At 46.5% G+C, this 26,678-nt stretch overlaps 11 protein-coding genes across 11 annotated transcripts; 5 read left to right on the top strand and 6 right to left on the bottom strand.

Moving 5' to 3' along the window:
• Positions 1-1,616: 1,616 nt before the first annotated feature.
• Positions 1,617-2,838, top strand: PEX2_023230 (MBL fold metallo-hydrolase; the record flags this gene model as incomplete). The annotated part of the gene is made up of 3 exons (XM_016739598.1): positions 1,617-1,690; positions 1,759-2,368; positions 2,416-2,838. 3 exons carry the CDS (start codon positions 1,617-1,619, stop codon positions 2,836-2,838), a joined length of 1,107 nt encoding a protein of 368 aa, XP_016596342.1.
• A 1,768-nt stretch (positions 2,839-4,606) lies between these two features.
• Positions 4,607-5,712, bottom strand: PEX2_023220 (zinc-dependent alcohol dehydrogenase family protein; the record flags this gene model as incomplete). The annotated part of the gene is made up of 2 exons (XM_016739597.1): positions 4,607-5,133; positions 5,202-5,712. The coding sequence occupies 2 exons, from the start codon at positions 5,710-5,712 to the stop codon at positions 4,607-4,609; spliced, it is 1,038 nt and encodes a 345-aa protein (XP_016596341.1).
• Positions 5,713-6,532: 820 nt separating this feature from the next.
• Positions 6,533-8,875, bottom strand: PEX2_023210 (fungal specific transcription factor domain-containing protein; the record flags this gene model as incomplete). The annotated part of the gene is made up of 1 exon (XM_016739596.1): positions 6,533-8,875. One exon carries the CDS (start codon positions 8,873-8,875, stop codon positions 6,533-6,535), a length of 2,343 nt encoding a protein of 780 aa, XP_016596340.1.
• A 1,121-nt stretch (positions 8,876-9,996) lies between these two features.
• On the top strand, positions 9,997-11,318 carry PEX2_023200 (aromatic ring-hydroxylating oxygenase subunit alpha; the record flags this gene model as incomplete). Its single annotated transcript, XM_016739595.1, has 3 exons — positions 9,997-10,793; positions 10,848-11,073; positions 11,124-11,318. 3 exons carry the CDS (start codon positions 9,997-9,999, stop codon positions 11,316-11,318), a joined length of 1,218 nt encoding a protein of 405 aa, XP_016596339.1.
• Positions 11,319-12,549: 1,231 nt separating this feature from the next.
• On the bottom strand, positions 12,550-12,883 carry PEX2_023190 (uncharacterized protein; the record flags this gene model as incomplete). The annotated part of the gene is made up of 2 exons (XM_016739594.1): positions 12,550-12,803; positions 12,865-12,883. The coding sequence occupies 2 exons, from the start codon at positions 12,881-12,883 to the stop codon at positions 12,550-12,552; spliced, it is 273 nt and encodes a 90-aa protein (XP_016596338.1).
• A 541-nt stretch (positions 12,884-13,424) lies between these two features.
• Positions 13,425-14,948, bottom strand: PEX2_023180 (putative sugar transporter; the record flags this gene model as incomplete). Its single annotated transcript, XM_016739593.1, has 1 exon — positions 13,425-14,948. The coding sequence occupies one exon, from the start codon at positions 14,946-14,948 to the stop codon at positions 13,425-13,427; it is 1,524 nt and encodes a 507-aa protein (XP_016596337.1).
• An 802-nt stretch (positions 14,949-15,750) lies between these two features.
• Positions 15,751-17,286, top strand: PEX2_023170 (uncharacterized protein; the record flags this gene model as incomplete). Its single annotated transcript, XM_016739592.1, has 1 exon — positions 15,751-17,286. One exon carries the CDS (start codon positions 15,751-15,753, stop codon positions 17,284-17,286), a length of 1,536 nt encoding a protein of 511 aa, XP_016596336.1.
• Positions 17,287-19,501: 2,215 nt separating this feature from the next.
• Positions 19,502-20,074, top strand: PEX2_023160 (uncharacterized protein; the record flags this gene model as incomplete). Its single annotated transcript, XM_016739591.1, has 1 exon — positions 19,502-20,074. One exon carries the CDS (start codon positions 19,502-19,504, stop codon positions 20,072-20,074), a length of 573 nt encoding a protein of 190 aa, XP_016596335.1.
• Positions 20,075-20,632: 558 nt separating this feature from the next.
• Positions 20,633-21,467, bottom strand: PEX2_023150 (Glucose/ribitol dehydrogenase; the record flags this gene model as incomplete). The annotated part of the gene is made up of 2 exons (XM_016739590.1): positions 20,633-21,187; positions 21,258-21,467. 2 exons carry the CDS (start codon positions 21,465-21,467, stop codon positions 20,633-20,635), a joined length of 765 nt encoding a protein of 254 aa, XP_016596334.1.
• A 1,191-nt stretch (positions 21,468-22,658) lies between these two features.
• Positions 22,659-24,158, bottom strand: PEX2_023140 (Amino acid transporter, transmembrane; the record flags this gene model as incomplete). Its single annotated transcript, XM_016739589.1, has 1 exon — positions 22,659-24,158. The coding sequence occupies one exon, from the start codon at positions 24,156-24,158 to the stop codon at positions 22,659-22,661; it is 1,500 nt and encodes a 499-aa protein (XP_016596333.1).
• A 487-nt stretch (positions 24,159-24,645) lies between these two features.
• PEX2_023130 (Proline oxidase) lies at positions 24,646-26,620 on the top strand (the record flags this gene model as incomplete). Its single annotated transcript, XM_016739588.1, has 4 exons — positions 24,646-25,094; positions 25,149-26,278; positions 26,334-26,407; positions 26,465-26,620. 4 exons carry the CDS (start codon positions 24,646-24,648, stop codon positions 26,618-26,620), a joined length of 1,809 nt encoding a protein of 602 aa, XP_016596332.1.
• Positions 26,621-26,678: the final 58 nt, after the last annotated feature.

Here is a 26,678-nt window from a genome sequence, read left to right as displayed (position 1 = left end):
TCCACATCAGTATACATCTTTAAGAAAACGCATTATTTAGATAATTTACAAATTACAGGAGTTCATTTAGAAAGTGGTAGTACTCCTATATAAACTGCAAAAACTTAAACTCTATATACTAAGTAGAAGGTTAGAATACAGCGATTACAAGATGCCGGGCGAACCCCCTTAATGTGCTATCGGCTGGGTTGGGCTTTGGGCCCGGGGTACGGGCCTATTTATGGGCCTTACGGAGCGCTACTTCTGCCTACTGCTTGCTCCCTTCGCCTTCGCCGTCTTCTAGTTTCACACACCGCCTTCCTATGAGTCTTCCCATACAATACAGTAAGCGGTAGGTACCTGCAATTTGTATGTACACTACTAACAAAATTAAGTCACTTTTATCTAATTCTTCACCCTTTCATATACTCCATCGTTAAGTCTACCAATAGCATCCAGGTAGAATAAACATTTTGTTCAAAATTCATGTTTTTTTTATATATAAACTAAGAATTAATGATGTAGGGGCAAAGCACATGGCAGACTTCCAATGACGTAAAGAGTTATATTGGCAGAATTCCAATTAAGAAGTTGGTGCCTGCCCTTTCAGGCATGAATATCGATCCAGCGAGAGAGCAGCCTCATCTTATTGTTTGCTCTATATAAACAAAACCTCTCTTTTAATAAAAAATGGAATTCAAGTGAGGGTATTGAACTCCAGGCTTAGTATGGGTATAGGATGAATACAAAAAAGGATGAATGCAAAAAAAAGAAAGCATTCAGATGTCTGGAGGGCCCCGACGTTGACGTTGCCATTCGGCTATATATATATTCTATGTTTTATTTAGTCTGTACTCTTTATAGATAGAGCCTTTCTTGAACAACAAGACTGCAAAACAATCGGTTGCTAATTATAATTACTATGAAATCAATACGCTGCTATATATAAACTAGAGGTACTCACTAAAAATCCCTTGCGTCATACCTTCATCCCTCTATTTATCAGGTTGAACAATTAGCTGAGAGTGGTTGAGAGCTTTGAAACCCTAGTGTACATAGATCTAAACGGATATTAAAAGGTTCTTGATACAGCGTCTATAATATGATAGGTCATAGGTCAATTGAATTCGGTTATATCATCCATACCCTAGCCAGCGCATTGGCCATGATGGAAGATGGAGAAAGCAAATGGAAGTCAGGACAAAAATGGACCAAACTAAATATGATCACTGACTTTGGATTAGGTCGCTCTGTATTGATTCATACTTGAATTGGACTAACGGAGTTCTCCGATTTCTGCTCCAATTCCAACCTTGTCATTTCTACTCCATGACAAAACCTCTGTGGAGATACTAGATCGGATCTTCTACACGAGAAAAAGGACGATAGAGCGAGCGAAATTAATAGCAACTGGCGGATTATATGATCTGGTCATGCATATCATGACATCAATAATTTACAACGTGACGCAATATGCTATTGACTTGAGATAAGTAGCAAAGTACAAAGCTTTGAATCAGTCATCATACATACGTAATGTGCTTCAACCTTCTTTTCATCGTGATTTTACCACCCTCGCCAATCTCTTGTCTTTGGCTTTCCTAAATCATTGATAAATACCATTGCAGTGCAGAACTATGGGATCAGAGCTTCACCCCGTTCTGGGGTTTCCAGTGTCAGCAGAAATTGTCTCCGTTTCCTTGATTGATTGGTACATTCCTTCCATTGATTGCTCAAATCTCAAGCTTTGGGCATGAGCTGTACGCTAACTTTCTACAGCGGTGCTCGTCTAGATCTTCCAGCAGAACATTTCTTATCTCCAAATATAGAAGGCCACGAGCGTCTTCGAATCCCTTCGTATTCATTTCTAATAAACCACCCATCGAAAGGCAGGGTATTATTTGATCTATCCCTACGAAAGGACATTCAGAACCTTGCCCCGATCATGGCAAACCATATAAATAATCCAAGCATAGGATGGAAAGTGTCAGTGCCCCAGGACGTGCCCGATACATTGATCGCGAATGGCATTGAACTACACGAGATAAAGTCTATCTTTTGGTCGCATCAACACTTTGATCATATTGGCGATCTATCCAAATTCCCGAGCAGCACAGAGCTAGTTGTCGGGCCGGGATTCACGGATGCATATACCCCAGGGTATCCAGATAATCCAGATTCCCCCGTGAAATCGGCTGATCTGAAGGGGCGTCGAGTAAATGAACTCGATTTCGACAATGACCAAGAGTCTATTTCTATCGGACGGTTCAAAGCCTTTGACTGGTTTGAAGACGGCAGTTTCTATTTGCTAGATGTCCCAGGTCATTCGGCTGGTCATATCTGTGGCTTTGCTCGTGTAAAGCCTGATTCATTTATCTTAATGGGCGGGGTGAGTGTCGATAGACACGTACTAGCATCGACACTGACAGACATTAGGATTGTGCCCACCACCCTGGAGAATTTCGGCCCTCGAAGATTGCTCCCATTCCTAAACATCTTACTCCTTTGCATGTAGCAGTGCATTCGAAACAGACAACTGTCTGCCCAGGGAACATGGCTGAAAAAATCAGTACAAACTCGGATATTGAACGGTCACCAATCTATAAGGCTGCTGCAATATTTACTTATGACGTCGACAAATGCCAGTGGAGTGTGGAAGGTATCCACGAACTTGATGCTTGCGAAAATGTGCTCGTGATCATAGCTCACGACGGCGGGATTTTACCTGTACTCCAGCAGGCAAACGGGAAAGAATCCTCGTTCATTTTTCCAAAAGGAGAATTGACTGGATGGCAAGAAAATGATCTCAAGGAGGCTGTTAAGTGGCTTTTCCTGTCTGATCTAGCAGTTGTTTCTTGATCACAACAAGAAACCTGTGCGTCCCTTAGGTATTTTGCTCAATCGTCTCCGCACGAATTCTACACAGATTATATCTCCAAAGAAATTCACGATACTTGGATAACTACCTAGAAGGGGATCTGAAGAAACCTTTGTGCTTGCTTTGCTCAGTTGTATCAAAATATCCAGATCACCACCAGTTTAGAGGAACCATTCCCAGATAGCTTATGCCATTGCTATCAGCATTTGCCATATTGCCCATAATTATATGCAATTTTTAAACCCCCGTTTCCATCCAATGTTCTCAATTCCATCGCACCAGTCATCCTCCGAGTGGTAATCACAGCAAAGAACGGGCTGTGTCTCCTTTCCGGGGCTGTAACATATGGATACATCTTTCATGCTCCTCGGATCCTGGTTCAAATTTCTCCCTTAAATAGAAAATCCTTTGTGGAACTGGCTCAGATAGGTGATCGTAGGGTGAGAAAATTCCCGCACTGATACGCAGCTGATCCATTGTCATTCCCCGCTGTTGATCGAACAGGAGTCGTAAAGCAAATCGGAAATACTCTGGATTAGCGTGATCACTTAGACCTTCATTAGCCAAAGTCTTATTCGGAGGAAGGTGAAGTAAAGTGCCTACCCCACGAAGGTTGTCGCTTGGCTTCCGGGACGATAGCAGCCGTTCAAGCTCCTTCATGCGGTGCGTCCGCGTGCTTCTGGCGATGATAGACTGGAAAATATCCTGATTTGTACCGATCATCTCTTCTGGGTCTCTAAGAGGAAAAAAAATCATTGGCTGTAATGAGCTAGGTGGTGCTGGGACAGAAAGACGGAAATGAAGGTCCTATCCATCTGAGGCAGAAACGCGGTCTCAACATCTTCCGTTCATGCGTTGTGATGTGTGATTAGTCCACGTATGTTGGATCACGTTGTTTATCCTCTAGGTCCACTGAAACTGCTCCAACTTGGGTCGCATCATCACCAAGCCGCGCAGGCTGTGTCCGGTTACGGGCACATCGGTCGAGTATGTCTGAGGGGCCCGGTTGGTTTAGGACCCGTCCCCGCCAAAGCCGGGTGGGAGGGGTTCCCAAAGCTGTCTTTATATGGTCCTTTCAATACTTCGCTGTGGCACAATATGGGAGACTTTGGTTTGGTTATTGCTGGTGATGAGAATGGAGAAGACAGAGAGAGAGGAAAACGTCTGTTTTGAGACTGCTAACTGCTAAGGGGAAAGAAAGAAGAAGAGGGAGAGGAGGCTATTTATGTAAATGGCACAGCAAACAGGGTCAGGTGACACCCCAACAGCTGCCTTGACCAACAGGAGCTGCCAAATCGGGAAAGTGCAAGTTTTAGAGTCCATCGTGCCAACCCGGGTCCCTAGTAGCAGATGGGTACTAGCTGTAATGACTATAGGCTTTCACCTACAACTTCAACAAGGTGATATCTAGAAGAGCATCAACGATATAGGCTATATTCGAATTTTCTACGACTTAATTTACTGCGTACACTAGTAAACCTCCCTCTTTCAATCACTCGTTCAACCACCCTTTTCAGCGCTCTTTGTATCCCACTTTTTCGCCCTCTTCTGATCATATAAACGAAATAAGAGCAATGCGGCAAAAGAAACGCAATGACTGAAAGATATAGTTTTAGCATAAAATAATGACTTGATTTACAGGCGTCATTGACAATACCTGCTGGCCTTTTTATTTTTGTTTTTATTGCTCGGGTGATTTATGGGCTGACTAGGAAAGTACATGGGACCAACTAAGTACAGGAATAATGTTCAAAAGTCGATGCAGACCTTTCCAATGTGCTGTCCGCCTGTCATAAAGTCAAGAGCCTTGATAACCTCATCACGACCAAACTTGAAAACCTTCTCGACTGGGATCTGTAGGTTCTGGTTGCCAATAAAGCGAACAGCGTTTTCTAGCATCTCCTTGGAGCCGACCATGATGCCACGAACAACTGCTCCCTTGCCCAAGGCAAGAAGAGCGACGTCAGGCATCTCGTCTTGAGAGGCAAGAGATAAGAATCCGATGCTAGAAATAATTCCACCGTATGCGATTGCTTCCATAGATTGTTTCATGGTTCCAGAACCACCGTTCTCGAGAATGAAATCGACACCCTGGCCACCGGTGATTTTCTGAGCCTCAGCTGCCCAGTCAGGGGTCTTTTTGTAGTTGATAACGTGATCGACTCCGTACTTCTCCTTCACGTAGGCTAGCTTCTCATCGGAAGAGGATGTGATGATAGTGATTGCACCCGCCGCCTTAGCCAACACCAGGCCGGTAATAGAAACTCCTCCCGTGCCTATGAAGCAAATATTAGCCATTCTGTCTAAAGAGATACTCCAGGAAATTTAGGTAAGTATAGCATACCCTGAAAAAGAACGGTCTGACCGGGCTTCAATGGCATGTTTCCATAGAGACAGTTCCAAGCGGTCACACCAGTACAGACAACACTAGCCCACTGGGCATAGCTAAGGGTGGATGACTCGGGAATTTTCACCACACTTTGGGCGGGAATCGTGATGTACTCCCTCAGAACTCCATCGGTAGGGCCGCCTAGACCGGTCTGCCAGGTCTTTAAAGGCCCATATAGAGTGGCTGGATCGAAAGCAGCGATAACTTTGTCCCCTTGCAGAAATCCGGTGACGCCTTCACCAACTTCGACGACATCACCCGAGGCATCGGATCCCGGAACCACATTGTCCTTCACGGGAAATGGGTACTTGCTAGTGGCGATAGCAATGTCTCTGTAGTTGAGAGCAACACTGCGGACTTTGATGAGGAGTTCATGTTTTCCGACAGTGGGACGAGGCTCGACATATGTTTGGATGTTGTTCCAAGAATCGCGAGTGGTGTGGCGAAGGACGGTGTGAGAAGACATTTTGATATGAAGTGAGGATTTCAGGACTCAATTCTGGTTGTTTGGTTTGAACTTTACAAGGTAAGAGACATATTGGCAGCAGGAGAAAAGGGTCTATTTAACGTTCTCTTTCCTACGTATGTGCTAGGAAGTAAAAATATGGAGAGTTTACTAATCTGCGATTTCATAACAAGGATGTAGTTTCTACCCCATTTGAAATACTTCGCATTTTTCTACCCCAAAGCTTAAACATCTGCTTACATATCAATTTTCATTGGATTGCAAGAGAAAGACATGTGGAAACAGTGGGACAAAATGAATGATGACTCCACTGCACTCAATCTGACGTCAAATAGAGTAGATACCGGGCATATATGGAGTAATTACCCCAGTTTGTTCCGAGGAATGCGATCCCACCTTATTCCGCCTTCATGTTCCATGCTGGCTTCCACATATCTTAATGGCATTATTGGGCTAATTGAATTCCTTATGTAAATCCAGGTGTTAGGCCTACACTTAATTGCCCATACCGAATTTAACAGAGTAGCTACGGTTGGGTTTGAAAAGGCTAGACTAGCGTGGAATGGAGTAGAACATTGTGAGAGGAATTGTGAGAGAACTGAGCTAACTTTCCAAAGTATTGCTCTTTGTTAAGCATAGTCACCGGCCTTGATGCCTTATTTACCAGGCATGTGGTAGTATTTGAGTACCTTCCCTTCCTATTTGATTGTAGAGAATCAAGATTTCTTCTCTCTTTGCTTTCTAGTAGCTGTAACAGTTCTCCTGCTGGGTATGCCTGAGAGGTTGAAGTTGTTCAAATTAAATGGTTGTATCCCGGGCATCAGGTCGAAGATGCCATCCTAGAATCCAGGATATCTGCAATGATCGTAACGCTCTCACCTATCACCTGAGAAATGTCAAATATATGGAACCCTCCAAAGGTCTCGGCCCACAGCCGGGCGGTACATGCTGCTAGATGGCGGACTGCATCCGCATCATCGTTGGCCCAATCTGAAAGCTCAGTGATATCCGCCTCTCTGATAACAGTGTAAATCATACTGAGAAGCTTGCGCTCATCGTCTCGCAACTTCTGAACGCCGAACAGCTCAATACATCGAGCAATCTCTTGAAGCCATTGGTTGAGAAGAAATACACATTCAAGATTGCAAAGCGAATGCTGCATGCTCCAGTTCAGCATTTGGGTGCGTGCTGTGAACTGTATCCCCGACCGGACGGGAATACTCAATGCGTGGATGCATTGCAGAACTGCACGATCAAGGAAAGGAGAGCGTTCACTGACAGCAGGTCGGCCATCAATGAGCCCGTGGGCAATTTCATCGGGGTTCCGAGTACTTAGTTGACGGTGCGGCCCTGTATTGGCGTTGAGACGAATATATGCTAAGCGCACAAGGGCTGTTGCGTTGAATCCCATAGGACCTCTTGGAGATAAGGGGTCTAGGGTTGATTCATAGGTGGCCTCCCAGGAACTTTGCCACGCTCGCAGTGCCGATTCCAGTGCCTGTACAAAGCTCATTGGAAGAGAGCCTGTAGATTGTTCTGTGAGAGAAGTTGTGTTGCGAGCGAAGAAGATCTCTTGAAGTAAGCCGTGAATGAGGACATAATTCGCGAAGGCAGAAATTGCCACCGGTTCATGGATTTGATGGCCTTGGAGAAGTTGCTCTAAGGCCTGTTGAAAATTTCTGGAATCAGGCGTATGAAATTTTCGCATGTGCCTCCATTCTTTCGAATTGGGTGAATTCCACTCTTCGCCGCAGGATGGCAAACTCAAAAGTACTTCCTGGTTCAAAATCATAGGAGGTAAGTTAAAGGCTATAGATTGCAAGTTGAATTGAGCATATGCCACCCATAGCGTTCGACGACGCTCCTCTTGCTCCACCCATTCTTCCCAAGAAGGTATATCATGGCCTCCATCAGTTGTGGAGATGCCGATTTCACGCACTAACACAGCAACTTGGCCGGATATCGCAATCGAATTGCCTACCACAGAGCGATCGCCCCATGATGCCAAAGTCATCAAAACTATAAGTCCTTGCAACAAACGTAACAAAAGCTTCGGAGTTTTTCTAGATGAGTCACAGTGTGCAGCTTGGTGTCCATTGCTAGTAGCGGAGCTCTGCGGGTGACCTCGCATATTCGAAGGGCCTGTGTAGCCAGGGGAAGTCTTTGCCAGGTTTGAAATCACCAGGCCGTCGCGTTGGTCGAGACGCCAGTTGATAAGTTTCCGTGCGGCGTGGTAGATCATGTACCCCTTTGCATGTTCAAAACGATAGAAAGCTCCGACCGCCGCCAGCGATAAAATGAGCTCTGTGCCAAGTGATGAAGGAGAGAAGGAGGGGGTGTGGAGGAATGGCATGTGATCATGATAGCCGCGAAAGAACCCTTCTAGGAAGCGAGAGAGAGTATGTCGGGAAGGCAAAGAGAAAGATGAGGGAAGAACAAGGGCGAGTTCTTTGATGTCATTTGATAGCGCTGCGTATTCCGAAGGCGTCAGTTTCCAAGGGGAAATTGAAGGAGCAAAATTCCCTTTTAAGTGGCGGTTTTGCGATGGATCATCCTCTTCCTCGGCAGCGGGGAGGTGGTTTTCGTGGTCCGCGTTTGGTTCTGTGAAAAAATGCCGCGGTTCCGGTAAGGATGGCCCCGCTTGAGCTTGTAATTCATGTCCTGAGTTTATACCTAGAGAATCGTTGGTACTTTGCTGCCCATGACCTACTCGTTCAGAGCTTTGCCGCTGCTCCGGGAGAGGAACTTGATATTGCTGGGAAATATCAACCAACGAGAGGTTCGTGTCGAAGAAGCTGGCTGGTAGAACCTCCGAAAATGGACGCGAGTCGTTCCAAAGAAAGTCCAAATTATCATTTTCATTCCACGGGAATGTTTGGCTGGCGGTATTCTCCGCCGCAGTTCCCATGACATCTACCTCAGGAGGGAAAGCAATAGTGCCATTCTGAGTTCCCAGCTCATCTAAAGTGTGCAGATGTGGGGATAAAGAGAACCCATCCTCAGTGATTGTTGAGCTAGGTTCCTGGGTACCGTCAAGCTCGCGAGTACCGAAAGAGTTACATGATTCACCATCCCGCTTTGCTATTGAGGATGGGTTGTTGACAGCCAAATCAGAATACTCGATGCCGTCAGTGTGGGAGAGTCGACGATGGCGCGTCAACATATCTCTTAAGAGATGGTCAGTGCCCAGCGATGATTTATCATGTCATTGAAATTCTGTCTTGCTTACTGTCGTGCGAATCTCCCACCACATTCACATACGAAAGGCTTCTCATGTGTATCTCCAAACGGGTTAGTCAGTTGACAGGAGGTTATCACGTAAGTCGATATATCTTACGGGTGCGCTCATGTCGTCGCAGATGCTCTTGCCGCTTGAACTGCTTTTTACAGAACCTGCACGGCGGGACAAGAGACCGAGGTCGGCCCATCACCAGAGGCACCGAGCGGCTAAGGCAACCAAGGCAGAAAACTTGTGTAGTTTTGATAACAGAAATATGACTGGAGAGCACCACTATGGAAGACTGAATGTGTGGCAGACCTTCAAGGCGTAGATGAGCCGCTAGTGGCGGGCGTTAGCACGCGCGGTCGTGCTCATCATGTGGCGATCGCTAAGAGAATGGCCCGGGCAAAGATTTAAGGGAATACCAAGCTTCCAGTTGGACTACCCATAAATTATGGATGAGTCAAATACTGACCAGATCAACCCTACCGCTCCAGGGAATTAATCAAGGTCGTAGGGTCGTCGCCTTCGACGATACATACCTAGTGCACCGCGCTGTTTGCACTATTTGCACTATTTGCACTGTGTGCCTGTATCCAAGGATAGTTTGCACTGTTTGGACTGTTTGTGCCCACCATCAAGAGTGGAAATTTCCCCATCTCTTTGCAAGCACTATCAACATCCTAGCGTACGAATATGAGTTCATCCCCGTTAGAAGCAGAACTGGAAATTGGAATCCCGTAAGGATATGGGCTAAAGTTGAACTTCTACATCGCCGGCCTATGAGTACATCATTTCGGTGGGGTAAGTAGTTAGGAACCACGGAGCAACGTTATCGGGTCAAAGCTGTAGACCCCCATTTTTGATCTTTTGGAGTCAACGTAGGGTAAAGGCCAACTCATGATGGTGGAATAAATAGTATCTTATCGTTTCACACAAGTACATCCCCACTTCCCCCATTTTCAATCCCCTCACGACATGCAAGACAACCACGCTATATAGACGGGATAGCCCTAGGGCCTCACACCCCCAATTTGACCCAAATTACATATTATCCATTCAAAATGTGGCGCATTTTTGGCTCAGGAACCACAGCAAAAGAAGACACTCCACGTGGTCTACCAGCATCATGGTATCGTTCAGAAGCAATGTACCAACTGGAGAGACGGGCAATCTTCTCCAAGCGATGGATGCTGCTCACCCATTCCAGCCGCTTCAAGAAAGCGGGAGACTATCTGTCGTTCACAATCGCCAATTTTTCCTTTTTCCTCATTCAGGACCGAGACGGCACAATCAACAGCTTCCATAACGTCTGCCGTCACCGCGCATTCCCCGTTGTCCAATCCCCCTCCGGCACAACATCCATCTTGAGCTGCAAGTACCACGGATGGTCCTATGGCCTGAAGGGCAATCTTGCCAAAGCTCCCCGATTCGAGACAGTACCTGCTTTTGATAAAACCCAGCACTCGCTATACCCAATTCATGTGCACGTCGACAAGGCTGGTTTTGTGTGGGTCAATTTGCAGGCCGGCGAGACGGATGTGAAATGGGAAGATGACTACGAGAAGGTTGATGAGGAGCCTCGGATGCAGGACTTTGATTTTGCCGCAGAATTCAAGTTCGACCATTACTGGGAGATGGAATTGAATGCGAACTGGAAGGGTGTCATCGAGAATTATAATGAGTGCTACCATTGCGCTACTTCTCATCCGCTTATCAACGGCGTTTCGGATTTGCCAAAGTATCGGGTTGAGCCCAAGGCCCGGTATATGGAGCATCATATCTTCAATAAGGAGGGTTCCGATAGCCAGTTTCGACGGGCGATCACGTACTTCTATCCCACAACTTCTGTTACGGTGACGTGAGTATTTCATTCCCCCTTGGAGCTGGCGAGGGGCTGCACTAACTGAACTAGTGATAAATTCTTCTATATCCAGCGGATGATTCCTGTATCTGCCACTTCGAGCAAAATTGAGAACGAGGTTTACCGTCACCGGGATGCCACGGATGAGGAGTTTGAGAATATCAATGCGTTTTACAGGCAGGTTCTTGACGAGGACAAGGAGCTTTGTGTCGGAACGCAGGAGAACCTGAGTGCTGGTGTTTTCACCAATGGTGAACTACATCCTAGCAAAGAGAAGGTAGTACTCCTCCTTAGTCATCCTATTACAGCAGCTAACCGCGATATTAGGGACCTATACACTTCCAAAGTAGCGTCAGAAAAATGGTTATGGAACACCGACAAAATGAAGAAAAGCAAGGAGGATCGGAGATTTGGCCGGCCACCCCGAACGCTCAGTTGTCCAAGAATTCAGCAGAGGAGGAAAGATTTTGTTCACAGTTGGAATCGTCTACTTGTATGGCCAAACCGGAACTGGCGTGGTAACCAGATACAAGGTTCTTACTCTACTTATGTACACGTTAGCTGAATAAAAAGCGGAATTTTGAACTGCGGCATATGCTTTCCCAGTCAATTTCCATGTACTATCCCCTGAACTAGTCTCATATAGCTTATATTAGCCTAGGACAAGAGTAATAAGGAACATAATGACAGGAAAGGGGGTTGCCCTACGCAGGGACGGGTTCTTGGTTGATCTCCAAGTGGTTGTACTTAAATATCGTGAGATGGTTGCTTGTTTATACATTCAAAAGGCATTAATACATCATCTCGGGGAAAGATTGCACATGTCACAGCGTGAAATAACCACATGAATTTGTTCTTCCTCCTCTTCTTACTCTTATCCTCGCCTATCCAATTCTTACCGTCTCTCATCTACCTCCCTTTTTATCATTCAACGTATGATAGCCATCTATTTCTCCTCTCTCCTAATCCCATCGATTTATTCTCCATTCTACTCTTTTCAATATCTCTAGACTTCAAATTTCCTATTCAGACAAGAAGTTCGACTAGGACGAGGGTTGCGTGGAGCTCCGGACACAACGATACCTGCTCGCGAACGCATGCCTTGCGACCTCTACTACGCGGTCCAGATGAACAACTATCAAAGGAGGTCGTGGAAATCAGACTCCTTGCATCCCCGTCTTCTTGAGTTCGTCGATTGTATCCAGTAGTTGGGCTGCTTTTGGTTAAGATCTACCATTTCATTTCTATTCTCCGAAGAGCACTGACGCGTTCCTTGCATAGCTATCAATTTCTGTTGGGCCGTTTGACGCCTGCACTCTTCGAGGGCTGTACCTATTGCCTAACTATGAGCTGCGAGCACTGAAATGGCTGTATAGTATCCACGCGATCCCGATTATCTTGTTGAGGAAAAAGCCAATGGCATCTGAATCCTCTGTTATTGGCTAGCTGACCGAGAGTGCTCCCAGCTATCCCAATTTGTTCTCTATGGAAGGCATATATAAGAGGGTTGGTCGGTACATACAGTAGACCACATGAGCCTAATTAACGATGGATTCAAACAAGGGGTTTTCCACCAGTATTCCTATGACTGTCAATTTCTGTGATGCGTACTACCAGATAAATTTTAATCTCATGGCCTAGATCTTAGGCATATTCCAATATCCCCGATACATCAGATAAAAGAAAAAGAAAGGCACGTGGGCCTGTATCATGTATTCGCTAACCAATAATAACACCCAAAACAATCAATAACCTATCGATTCAACCCAAGCGGGTTATCCCCGGTCTGTTTCTGCCCCCCAAGACTGGACACACCACTCTGCACGCCCTGTCCTGCACTCTTCGCCGTATTACCAACGCCCTCCGTCGCGCCCGACACGGTCTGTCCAAGGCCTGATGTTGCGGTGCCCACGGTTGAGCCGAGACCGCCAACTGTGCTACCTAGTGTGTTTGTCACGCCGCCGACTGTCTTGCCCAAGGTATCGCCGAGGCCGCCGAGGAGTCCGGCTGTCGATATTTGGTTAGTTGGGATTGGGCTTGAGTTTGGGTGTGTGCATAGGGAACGTACGGTTCTGTTCGTTGGACATGGTATGAGATTGTGGAAGATTATGTATAATTTTTGTTGTAGGAAATGTAAATATCGAGTGTTTTGATATTCATTCAGTGTTATCGAGATTATGGTAGAGTTGCAGGCATCACTGTCTTTATTTATATCAACACCACGCCCTGGAACCGGTTACATAGCCATGATATAATGGGTGCAACATCGGCTACTTTCTGGCAGCCACCGTGATCGAGTTTCATATCTTGGATGTATCCATCTGACGTATGGCTCTACCCCATGTCCTTCGCAAAGGGATAATGGGACGTCCTTATTGGTTGATATTCTCCGGTCGTCTGTGGGCAGTGGCTGACAGACTGTTTCTAGAAAGTCTGTTATATTAAATGACTGTGGCGAATGGTGCATGAGTGGTGAGGGCTAGTTGTTGTGATGTTGTTCTCTAATTGGGAGAGTCCAGGGGTATGATGTCATTTTCTATCCGAAGCTTCGATTGGGTGGACCTGGCCAGGATATTTTATATTAACTGTAGCTGGATGATCTCATGTCCGACAAATTCTATCGGCATATTACAGACTAGCCTTTCCGCGAGACTCATATGGCATGAACAAAACAAGAATGCCCGCTGCGATGAACAGTGCCCCGCTAACATAAACAGGAGCAGCGGTTGTGAGATCAGCGAACATGGCAATGATAGGAGCCATAATACCAAAGATCCGATTCGCAGACGCGGTCAATGCGTTCCCTGTACCCCGGTCCTTGGTGAGAAATATCTCGGGCGTGTAGGCATATAACACGGCGTACATGAGACTACTCATGAAATTAAAGGCACAGTTCCAACCTAGCAGAGCATTCGATGTGGTAGCTGTTGTCGACGCAAGAAGGAAGGCCCCAGTGATAGCTGTCGAACTGCAGAGAGCACCCTTACGGCCAAAGCCTGGTAGTTCAACCAGCACTCCACCAAGAAGGCAGCCTGGGATTCCCATCACGGCAATAATCAACGAGTTCCGATATGTGATGTATGTCGATCCATCACCGAATTCAGCACCTCGGGACTGCTGGATGTATGGAAGGAAGGCATTGTAGAGTGGGAAACCGAGGCCAATAAATGCCCAGACGAGGATGATCAATGTTGTAGCCCATGCTCGCTTGGGGGTATCGAAAAGAGCGCGGATATGATCAAACTGCACGGTTTCTAGACGTTGGCGGACGATGTCTGCCGCGGTGAAATGCTGTATTTCGCCCTGGTCCAAGGCGTCAACTTCAGTTCTGGTCAAATCAGATGTCTTCCCATTCCTTCTGGCAACTTCGTGGACAACCTCCACAGCCTGCTCATTCCTACCCTTTCCCATGAGGTATTTGGGCGACTCGAAAATCGTGAAAAACACAAACCGACCGACGAACATGATCATCGCGATACCACCCATCGCGATCATGAACCATCGCCACCCCATGTTATCAGCTTTCGTACATCCTTCTGCTGAACCGCAAGTCCTATACCCAAGCAACGGCCAACCGATCAATGTGGCCACCACCTGTGCCAAAGCCCAGTCAATCGACAAGATCGTCAACAGGTACTGATGTGATCCAGGTAGGAACTCAAGGAAGATGGCCGAATCAACCGGCAGATTCCCACCGACGCCGATAGACCACAAAGCCGCAAACACACAAATGGCTGCGAAATTGGGCGACCCTGCCGCAATCAGGCCAAACACCGCCGTGATTCCGATCGTCAAGTTGAACGCCCATCTGCGACCGAAGACATCGCACCCGAATCCCCAAAACACAGCGCCGACCAGCAACCCGATGTTTTGCGCGAGTGTCAACAGTGGCGCTTTCGAGGGATGGAACTCATTTGATACTGCGGGAAGAATCAGGGAGGTAACAGTGGGCCACAAGTTGTCGCTCGCCCAGCCAAATCCGATCACCACGAAGAGCTGCCATTGGTATCGGCCCATTCCGATCGTCTGGATTGCGCGGTTGAGAGCCTCAGCTTTGGCTTTATAGTTTGCGTCGGGACCCTCATCTCGAGGAACAACTGGACCCTGTGTCGCCGTTGGCTCGACGCCAGGCAATTTGGTCACTTCTGACATGTCGTGTTGAAATCAGGAAAGAGGTAGGAACGTGGCAGGGTGGTATAAGCGTTTATACCCTGACTGCCCGCATTCCCCCTCTAACCCTCATCAGGTGGGAAACTCCATATAAACAAATCCCACGCAGCGGCTTCTATATTAACTTTATTCCAGGATGTCTTTCTTTCGACTTCGATTGGATGGTTTGATGGCGTGATTCATGGGCGCTTTTATGTCAGATTTGGGGTTTTTCAAAAGTGCATTGCCCCAATTCAGAAAGGGACGATCTTTGCCCTGCATTCCTACCACATTGCAGGGGTCTGATATCACGTGGGAGGCTTGAAGCATTATATAAAACTGAAGCTTGAGGTATCAGATGAAGGATTACTAGCATCTAACAAAACTCACACTTTTGTGATCCCAATCTCGGCTTCATAGCTCTCTCCCAATGCCGGACAGGTTTTTTAAGCACATCTGGCCCTAGAGTGTCCATATCTGTTGAGAAAGAGTGTGTGATTGGTACGTACTAACGGGTGTGACACTACCTAGGTGACACTACTCCGTACCTAGGTAGTCCTAAAACCCACGCCCTATGTGAATCACGGCGTTTGATGGAGTTTTGTTGTTTGACCCGTCCCTTTGAATTGAGCCTCGTCTTTGTGTGAAGGATCCCGTCGATGCCTCAGGTTTCAAACTTGTATAACAATTAAACAGCTTAATAGATCTAGCTTCTCCCCTTTCTCTTTTTCCCTCCTCTCTCTCTCACATTGGTTATGCCAACTAATCATTCTTCAACTTTTTCTCTCAAAGTTCCAACAAAACTATGGCTTTTTCCCTTCTTCCACTAGAGATAAAAATTATCATTCTCGGGTACCTCATCGCTGAAGCGGAAGAGGAAGACAGGTTGAAATTGGCACCCTTTGCTGCCGTCAATCGTGAGTGGCAGGAGGTATTCGAAAAATGCATTTTCGAACACATCAACCTCAGCACGCGAGCACGATTGGCACATTTCAACCGCCGATCATGGGTGAGGACGAGGAGCCTAGTTCAAAGCATCGACTTGACAGTCGAGCTGGAGCGGTATTATGACCATGGGGACGCGCACTGCCGTTACGAGAATGAGGATGAACAGCGACGCAATAACAAGATCTTTACAGCCTCCATCCAGTCGCTGTTCGATACTTTGAGCAAATGGCCAAGAAGAGACGGTAAGGTCTTTGCAGTTTATATCGAGACACAGTCGCCAGATGATAAAAGTGCCCAACCTCCCGAAGCTTGGGAGGAGCGGCGGTTGCGTGCGCGAGAGTCCCACGATTTTCTAGATAAGAGATTTGAGAGGTCATGGCTCCAATTTGACGAGAACCTTGTTGGTGTTCGATGCGCATCTGTACCTCTGATCAATTGCCTTGTGGTCACAGGAGGCCAGATCAGAAGAGACGATTTGAGGAAAATCGAACCTGTTTCATGTTCTCTCATCATGGAAAAGTTACCTCGACTCCACGATCTGACGCTCTATTTGGATGACCGTTCCACGTGGAATCCAGAACTCAGATACCGCCACCGGAAAGGTTTGCTATCCAAGGAAGGTTCGTATATAATAACGTATAAGCTAACCGCAAACCTAGACTTCGCTGACTCAATTCCCCGGTGGCCTCGCAGCTTAACCTGCCTCACCCTTGACTTCCCCTTCGATGAACCTTCCGATGAATTTTATCCCCCACCAACCTTAACGGTGGAAGGAAATCCAGACCCTCTGAGCTCACGCCTGCATGAACTTTCACAACGACTGAGGGAACTCCACGCGGATCGAGGTGTATTCGGAAGAGAGGTATTCTGGCCCCTAGTTACACTGGATAAGGATAAGGACAATACCGAGCTTCCCACCTGGTCAGAGCTAAAGAGGATGACGTTGAGCTACGTGCCCATAACACCAGGTGGGACTCGCATGTTCGAAAAGAAGGAGCCAGAACAGATCTTGACGTATCAAGATCCCACCATCGACCTGACAATCTACGAAGAAATGGATAACACTGATCTCGATTGGGTTCCCCCTGAGCAGCGCAGGAACAGATGGTTTCGCAGAAAGCCCAATCACGAAATGTTCAATCAATATTTTCTAGCAGTTGGCAAGGCTGCTCTTCGGATGCCCAAACTGATCATTATGAAAGTCGAAGTGGTAGAATGCATCAACATGCTCGGGTTTCGGTATGAAGTGAGGGACGGAGTGGCGAAGGTGACTTGGTTATGTGATTGGGATCTTCAAGCATTTGAAATAAGCAACGACGTCTTGCAGATCTGGGAAAAGGTTGCTTATCAACACACGGGACGTGATCTTGAACTTAAGGTTGACGGATATTGAGTTAGAATTGCACTGAATTGCGGACACGGGCTCCATATCTTCGTAGTATGTTGATATTAGATTATGGCACGGAGAATAAAGCACTTCTAGAATGAAAAGACCACTTAGCCCACATACTCTTCGTGTCTTCCATCAGTTTGGCGTATTAGATACATTGCTAGCGATTGGAGCAACCTTCCTTCACCATTCAGAGGGCTTTGGCGGAAAGACCAAGCAGTTTACCCGGTCATATGCTTTGAGGCTCTTAAAAAAAATTATGTATCCAGTATTGTGGTTTTCCAGCTTTTTGCTTGATTAATACAATTCCCTGCGAGTGATTTAACCTGGCACGCCAGTCTTTTGATCCAGCGGTGAAGCTCTTTCGCTTTTGGGCGGGGCGCTTACACATACAATGGTTATGGCTGCTCTCTATCGTTGCCTTTCTTCGAGCTCACCTCATTTGGGCCCTGTATGATGGCTTGCCTGAATCCGTAAAGGCCTGTTTTCTCACCAACAAAAAGTTGGAAAATATCATTGTGACTGCAACCAATGCGGAAGTCTTGTGCACAGACGGGACCTCTCTGAGATGCTTTATTGTCATCGGTGCAGAGGGCGTCCATTCAAAGACCAGATCAGTGATGCGACAGCGTGCTCTTGAAGCGGATCCAGCCCTGTCACCAGCTTGGGACTCTGAATTGGAATCTGAATTGCCCTATACAGCAAGTTATAGATGCCTCTGAGCTTCCTTCCACCTCAGTTCACATCCCGGCGACAGCTATGAGACTCAAGATCAGGATCGCTCGGTCGTTTATATGATGGCCGTGAGAAAGGCTGGGTATTCTTATATGAAAAGCCTCAACAGTCCTCAAAACGAAAGAGTCATCTACGATGACAAGGACGTTCGCTCTTTTGCGGCAAATTTCGCAGAGTGGTCCCTCACCGAAAAGCTCAAGGTTGGAGATGTTCTCCAGGATCCTTCTCTTCTCACTGGTATGGCAAACCTGGAAGAGGGAGTGTTCGATCATATCAGCTGAAGCGGACGACTAGTCCTTGTAGGCGATGCTTGTCACAAGTTCACCCCTGTTTGTTATCTCTCAGATGCCACAGGCTCGCCATCCCATAGTTACTGACTATATAGTCAGTCTCCTTTCCTAGTTTGTACATTAACTCTCCCACAATCTACATATTGTACACCATCGTCTACCATCGTATACATCAACAGCCCCAAACGTAGGGCTGGGTTTTAATAACGGCGTGCAAGATGTTGTATCTCTATGCAACCAATTTCATGCGCTGTTGACCTCCGGGGCCATTTTTCGAGTCAGATGGAATTGTAGACACTGTAACTCTTCAGGCTGCCTTTGAGGATTATCGACGTGATAGGACGGAGCTATTACATGGCGATTACGATCTTTCTATTGCGGGGTGTCGGAAAAGACTTGAGGTGATCTCCATACCCTTGTTATCTGAGCAAAGACAAAAAGTCGAAATTTCTTCGCGGGTCTGGGGATTCGTGGGGAAACACGGGAAAGTGACGTGCCTAATACAATAACATCAGTAATCAACCCCGAGCTCCACCTGTATACTCGAGTACAGACCACGTAACTTTGTTTTCTGGCACATCAGATAGACCAGGTCGAGAGATATGGCGTACAGTCATATAGTTATGTGAGACTTAAGGGTGACCAAAACACGGAAGAGCCATCCGACTTCCCCGTCGGTATCTCGGTCTGAGAACTAAAGATGATGCTTCAAGATTGGCCGATGTGATCCACAAAAGAGCCACCAGGTTACGTAAAAAGCACATGCACTGGGTTTAAAGCTAACCGCCACAAGCGCTCATGTACCAGGGAGATTATGTGTCAAAAGAAGATGCATTGAACACATTGTTTATCTTCTCTGGCAGCACTAATAATGCAACTGCTTTCCTAAAACTGTCGTTCAACAAACCCACTGCTAGAAAAGAAAACTTTCATGTCCGAATACAGCGCTCAACAAATGGCAAGAGCTTGAATATTCTGGACTCTTTTCCTTTCGCAAGTTTGGGACCTTTTTATATTTCTTTTCTTTCTATTTCATTTCCGCTTGAACATCGCATAAGTTGAACTCAGAAACGTTGATCAGGGCAATGGATACGTTTCTTCTTGATTTCTTTTTCGACTTCGTTTTAAATACCAGGCAAGTCGGTATACTTGATTCCTCTGCAGACCATGCACCAGGCCCTATTTCTAATACAATGATACATAGGGCTCAGTACAACCAGGCCGTTGCCTTGGGACCGGGCAATCATCTATTTGATCTGATGCAGAGGGTTAATTCTCTGCACTGCACTGAAAATGGAGAATTCAACCTAAGCCCACTCATCATTTCGGCTGCAGTTCATATATGGCACGATCTTGATGACTGGCACCCGGCAGGAACAGATCTCATAAACGAGCGTGGCAACTTATACGAGTCCTATAAGTTTGCGTTGTTTATCTGGACCTACATCATCGTACACCCAGATGACATTGGCGGAGAAAAGGTCCAAGACGCTTTGCACTATGCCATGTTCAATATATCGGAAGTCGAAGGCCCTGACCTAGTGCCGCTTGTCATTATTCCGCTCTTTTTGAGCGGATTGGCAGCTATCCGACCTGTCGACCGAGATATGGTCAGTGAACAGTATGACCGAGTGGAGAGTTACTCCGAACATGGCAGTGTCACACTCTCCAGAGATATTGTCCGATCAAGCTGGGAGAAGCACGATGATGGGATAGAGCGAAGTTGGGATTGGAGGAGATGGCGCGGCTCATCGCTCAGCTCATAGTTCATCTAAGGGAGGAACTATCGAGTCACTCATCTTGCAGTTGACCCATAACATCTGTTTGGTCATTCGCACTGCGAGCCAAACTCTGCGTGCTCATGTATTTATCAGATTAATAGTCCAAACGACTTACAATATCCCAGATATCCTAGGTCGTTTCAGAGAAAGAAATATTGGGGATCATGTTCAGAGTTCGGTGTTCATTGAGCAAGAACAAGATCTCCCCGCACGGGCCCGTCGCCCATCTGGAAAAGATTATTCGGTACATATAATAGTGACTATAAGTTAATGGAATAATTCCTACTTCACACATACTTCACACATAAGTAAAATATGAAAACTTATTCTGTACAAACCTCAGTGTGGAGACGTCCTTTTGAGTCTATGTATTTTTAGTAGTCAACTACAAATCCAGGTGCAAGTGTCATGATCAGATTATATTTACAGAAAGATGTCTCTAATTGTAGTCACAATATCGGGAGCTTATAAAAACCAGTCCAATAATAGGCAACAAATTCCGTCGGCGACCTGTGTCAAGCCCAACCTCAATTCTTATGGTCTCTATACACAGCGTGCACCATCAACCAGAATCTCAACCCCACTGATAATTGAGCTTGCAGGCTCCGCTAAGAAGAGAGCGACGTTCGCAACATCAGACGGCTCTACAAGGCGACCGATTGGAATCGACTCGCACTTTGCCTTGATGATCTCCGCAGGCACTGGCCCATCTGCGATACCAGCGAACTTGTTCAACAGAGGTGTGTTTCCGGAGGTCGGGCAGATGGTATTGAAGCGCAGTTGGTCTCTGGCAAATTCCAAGGCCATCGACTTTGTGGCCGAAGAGACACCCGCCTTCGTAGCGTTATACCATGTCTGGGTAGCACCGGGGCGGATAGCATTCTCGCTAGAAATCACAACGGTGGAACCCGGGCCATTCTTTTTCATTTCAGGGACGAGGACCTTGGAAGCGAGATAGATGCTTCTGACGTTGACGTTAAATAGGCGGTCAAACTCTTCCACGGTCACATCGAGTCCAGACTTGTTGGGGTACGACCAGCCGGCATTGTGAACGACAATTGACGGAGCTTTGCCGAACTTTGAAATGGAGGTTTCGAGCTATACGAAAAGGTCAGCATTATAGTACTAGCAAGTGAGAGACTTGTTGAGCGTAGTTGGCTTAACTTACCGCTTTGATCCAACTTGCTTCTTCGGCAACATTAGCCTTGATCTGGTAGGCCACGTCCTCGGAGTAGCCATCAACGGGACCATCGGTGGCTTGGAGGTCCAGTCCAAGTACTAGTGCACCCTCACGGACAAAGGTCTCAAGGATTCCGCGTCCGAATCCTTGGGCTGAGCCCGATACAAGAGCAATCTTTCCTTCAAGGCGGCCTAGCATATTGATGTTTTTAAGGGTTGTCGTTTTAGGTTTGTTTGGAAGATACGAAGAAGGTTATTGACTTGATGGTAACCAGAGGCTTTTAGTTATTATTTATATGAAGCAATTCCCCCTTTGAACTAGGAGTTGAAGCATAATCTACATACGGACCACTGATCGGCTGCGAAGTCGGATGACCCTTCCGGGGTTCGGTCTAAAGTTATCTCTAGATAGCACTGCCCTCGGCCCGGCCCACTGCTCCAGATTACATACGTATCTCTTAGGCAGTTACTTGGTCTTATCTCGGCTGCAGTCCGATTTTGGGGTTATACGTCAACTTACCCATGCTTTCCCCGCAAATTGCCACATCTGCCGAGAACATTCCTATCTTATGTCCCCGCTCACACCAGAGGGCTAAAATGATGTTCCAGCCGGTCAACTGATGTGCCAAACGACTGGTTATCCAACATGCTTATCCGTTTTGCGGGAAAAAGATATGCGTTTCATCTTTGGTGGGCTCGTCATTACTGGAACTCCATATCCTCATTATTTAATTAATAGTTACATATGCAATATTACACATCCCAAAAGACTCAAATTTGTTGAATCCCCAACACATACAATTTTACTTTTGTAGGGAAAGAAATAATGCGGAAAATGACTCGGTAACCTACAAGTAGCACAGGAGATAAGTATATACATATGGGTATTGTAGAGATGGATATAGTGACAGTATTAAGTTCGCGGTCCTGGGGCAGTATTGCCTTGTAACATGTGCAGATTTCCTGGACATGGATTCTCGCAGCATCATTCAACCATCTGAATGCGTTGTTCACCAAATTGTCCATTCAAAATATAGCATTATGACCAGCACAATCTTATCCCTTCTAAAATATCTCTTTCACCTCTCACAAGGCTGTTTGTATATTTCCTTCTATTCTGTCAATCTCTATGGATAGCCAGACTGCTATTGTGCCACCTCCATTTCCGTATCTATTGAGGTAGCTTAGATATCAATCCCGACGGGGTCAGGGTAAACGAAGCCTCCATCTACCCAGAGTGTGGATGAAACCATAGAAATAAAAAATTGATTTCGGATGTAGTAGCTGTCATCTTCAGAACATTCCCACAACATGATAAGATCAAATTTGACGGTGCTATCTGGCCCAATACATACATAGTATACCAAATGTAAGAATTCGTTCTCGACACCTAAGAGTTATCACCACATGAGAAGACTCTCGATACCGATCCATCATCATACGAAGCTTGTATACTCAAGATAGATGAGTAAGTCCCTCCAATCATGATAAAAAGTCCCGAAACTATCAGGAAAATTCCACCTGCAAGTGCCAAGGTTTGTTTCCACCCATTCCGATATGCTTTGAAAGCAATAGGTAACCAGATCATTGGCGAGATTGTTTTTGCAGTTTCCACGCTCTGAACTCTTTCGCTCGCTATGATAGGTTGTTCTCCCAAATAAAAGAGGACCATGAGACCAGGGAAGACATTGGTAAAAACAGGATTAAAGAGTGCGCCGACCAAACTGAGAAAATCGTCGAAGAAAGGCACAACGCCGACAATAATGAATCCAAAAACAACAGTGATAGTCATTGACCCAACCCAAACGGCCCAGTGGGTGACTGTGTTGGATTGAAGATGCCGTGTACCGCGGAGAATTCTGACGAACCAATATTTGCCCGCAATGTGGCTCCATAGAATGGCCGTCACCAATAATCCGGGAAACGCAATACCGTAAGAGATCTTTTTAATCAAGACCCCAGCTGACCCCAGAGCGGGGCTTACAAGGTATTGGCCAATCTTGCCGTACATGATGGACGAAATGGCGATGTTGGTTATAACGATAAAAGACTGGCCACAAAGGAGAGCTCGCGTGAACTTGTGGGGCTCCTTCATCTCGGCCGCAACGGAGAAAAAGGTTCCTGACGCACCCAAAGCAAAGAGCTGGGTAGATACTGCTGCCATAGCTTGGGTAAAGTTTGCCTTGGGCAAAACACGAATGTCTAGGTTGAACGGCCCGGGTGGTGCCCCCGCAGGCCTATCTCTGGCAAGACAGGCGATGGCAGTTATCCAAATAGCGAAGATAATGCCGGCCACGCCGATCCAACTGATCCAGGCTACTTTTTCCAGAGAACGGAAACCAGTTCCGACAATAAAGGCAGATCCACAGGCGACGGCGAGAAAGGCCATAGTGCAAGCACCATGATCAGAGAGTGCGTTGAGTGCCACAGACGTGGTGAGCATACCTGCTCCGGCGACGAGAGCGAGATAGATGTAGTAGATAGCCCCGATTAATTCTCGTGCTCCTTTTCCAAAAAGCAACTCAGCGGCGTCACCGATACTGTGCATGTGGGGATAATATTGCCTGGCATTTCCACTAACGTAGCCCGCCACAGTTGTGATAACAGCCAGAATGACGAAACTCAGTACTCCAGGGAAGAATCCCAAGACATGAAAGGTGGATGGAAGACTGAGAGCACCTAGGCCGATCTGAAGTTTGGCGATTAGGATAGCAGCCCCTTGCCATGAGACGCTCCGGAAGTCAACATCACCCCCCTCTTCGCTGTTGAACAAGTCTTGCGGTGCCTGGAAGGGAGCTTTGGGGTTCTCATCAGGGGCCAAATCGTGGAAAGCCCCATTGTCGATATCATGTCCGTCATCTTGAATTTGGTCTTTCTTGGATCGATTCATGTTGTAATGTGAGTATGCATAAGATGATAAATTTTCATGGTAACCGAAAGGGCATTTGAACGCGCAATTTAAACACCCATAGAACATTTGACTCGCGGTGGAGTCGAATAAGCTTATCATCTCGGGCCGATGAAAGAACCGGGGTAAACTTTGCGGGGAAGATCGTCATTTTACCAGTAGAAAAACATCCTCTACAACGGACTTGGTAGCCTCGTGTTTTTGACATAAGAGTAGTACACCCTGGGCGTTTAAAAGCTTCGTCGTCAAGTCAAACTTGTCCTGTTGGCAAAGAAAATAAAAATCGTCTGTGATCTTTGTCTGCAGCTGAAAATGAAATTGACGAACCTTCACGATAAGAGCACCAATAATGTGATTATCTGTTATATCTACCTAGAGTAGACGTAGATTAAAAAGTAGATAGCTAGATATCCATGGATTTCATTCGTGCTTCTCGCCTATCTATCTATCTATTACCACATACGTAGCGATGTCGACAATGTTATCTCGGTCCGAGAAATTCATACCACCCTTCTCGGGCCGAGATTCCAAACCAGCGACTCTCTCCCCCCATATCTACCATCCTGTCGATGATTTCTTCTTCTTCACTTCCAGCTCAAGGCCAACAGGTTTACCCTCCGCAGATTGTGCAATCATGTTTGTTTTCACCAGAAATCATCTGCTTCACGTGGCCAGGCGACGACCACTTCGTGGATTTGCTGCATCAGCTTCAATATCGCAAGTCATAAAAGGCAAAGCCAACCGAGCCAAAACGAATTCTTTCTGCTCTAAGAATATAGCATATGCTACAGGTGGGACAAGTTTAGCTATCGCTGGGCTATTGTGGTCTGGGCGTGGCGAGGGTGAAGATGTGGAGGATCCACGGGATAAAATGGCACTTTCATCAGTTCCATTGTCCAAGCTTCTCTCGGGCTGGGTGTAAGTCCGAACTATGAGTTTATTTGAAGATTGGCTAACACTGCATTTCTGCAGTGCTTTTGCGTTTTGCTCTTCGCCGGCTTGGGTCGATATGAGCGAGTCTCTGTACAGCGTATTATCGGCAATTCCTATTCTCGACTCAGTCACCAAAGCCGTCGTCATGGAAACATTCTTCAATCAATTCCTGGGTGGTGAAACGGTTTCGGAATGTCTGCCTAAGATTGAGGCCCTCCGCAATGAGAAAATCGGTACCCTTCTCGGCTACAACATCGAAGCTGAGCTTAACGGCTCAAGCAAACAGACCCAACTTATCCTTGAACAAATACAACATGTTTTATCTTCCATTGAGGCTCAAGGGGAATTGGCGCGAAAGTTCTGGCCTAACACCAGCGCTACTGGTGGCGACAGCCGTTGCTGGGTTCGAATCAAGATCACGGGTCTGCTTCCCAACCCGAGTGCGCTTTACCATGGCTCTCGAGCCATTCTCAAGGCCAGAGAAGAGAAGGGCCTGGATAAAGACGTTCCGTATCCGGGATTGCCCCATGATGGTGACTGGGAAGCGGCACTCAAAAGTGTAACAGACTTGGACCGGAAAGAGCTGTTGAACCTCCGTGCAGTATTGGAAAATATTGCTACAAAGGCAAGACAGAACAACGTGCGCATTGTGATTGATGCGGAGCAGACTTGGTATCAACCTGTGATTGACTCTTTAACCGACGAACTTATGCAAAGATACAACTCAGAAGGACCCCCAACTTGTATAGCTTCTTTCCAGGCTTATCTGCGCAGATATCCCCAGCTTCTCGACCAACAGATTCAGCGTGCGGATGAGAAGGGTTACAAGCTGCTTTTCAAACAGGTTAGAGGTGCTTATATGGTCACAGAAGCTGCCAGATGGAAAGAAGAAGGACGGGAGGGTCCTGGGCCGGTTTGGGAAACCAAATCAGAAACAGATGCCTCCTACAACTATGGGGTTGAGAAGACACTCTCCACTGTAGCTGAGCAGATACAAAAGACTGGTCACTCCAGAATTAGTGTCGTGTTTGCCACCCACAACTCTATCAGCATTGACCGCGGGATCGAGTTGTTAGAGAAATATGGAATGGCCAAGCGCCAGGGCGATACAAACAAGCTTGTAGTATCCGGTGAGACTGCTGGTAGTATTGCCTTTGCGCAGCTTTATGGTCAGTTATTCATTTTTCTTGGATTGCTTGTGGTAATGATTCTAATAATTTGCAGGTATGAAAGATGACTTGACCAACAAGATTACCGGGTCTTTGACGGCTGAGGGGGGATTTCCACTAGTTGTTAAGGTACATACTTTTCTTCCCCTCGATGAACGATGTCATTCATGCTAATTTATACCTAAGTCAATGAGTTATGGTGACCTCAAAGAATGCCTGCCATTTTTAGCGAGACGGGCCACCGAGAACAAAGCTGTTCTAGCGGGACGAGGCGGTGCTATTGCAGAGAGAGTTCGACTGGGTCGTGAAATTCGGAGTCGGTTGTTGCCTTTCACAAATTGATGTAGGTCTGTGATATTGAAATGTAAAGATCGTGTTTCATAGTTTCTTAATGTGATAC

The sequence above is a fragment of the Penicillium expansum genome (genome assembly GCF_000769745.1).
Source record: "Penicillium expansum strain MD-8 chromosome Unknown contig60, whole genome shotgun sequence".
Classification (NCBI taxonomy): domain Eukaryota; kingdom Fungi; phylum Ascomycota; class Eurotiomycetes; order Eurotiales; family Aspergillaceae; genus Penicillium; species Penicillium expansum.
This window is presented reverse-complemented; position numbering and strand designations above follow the sequence as displayed.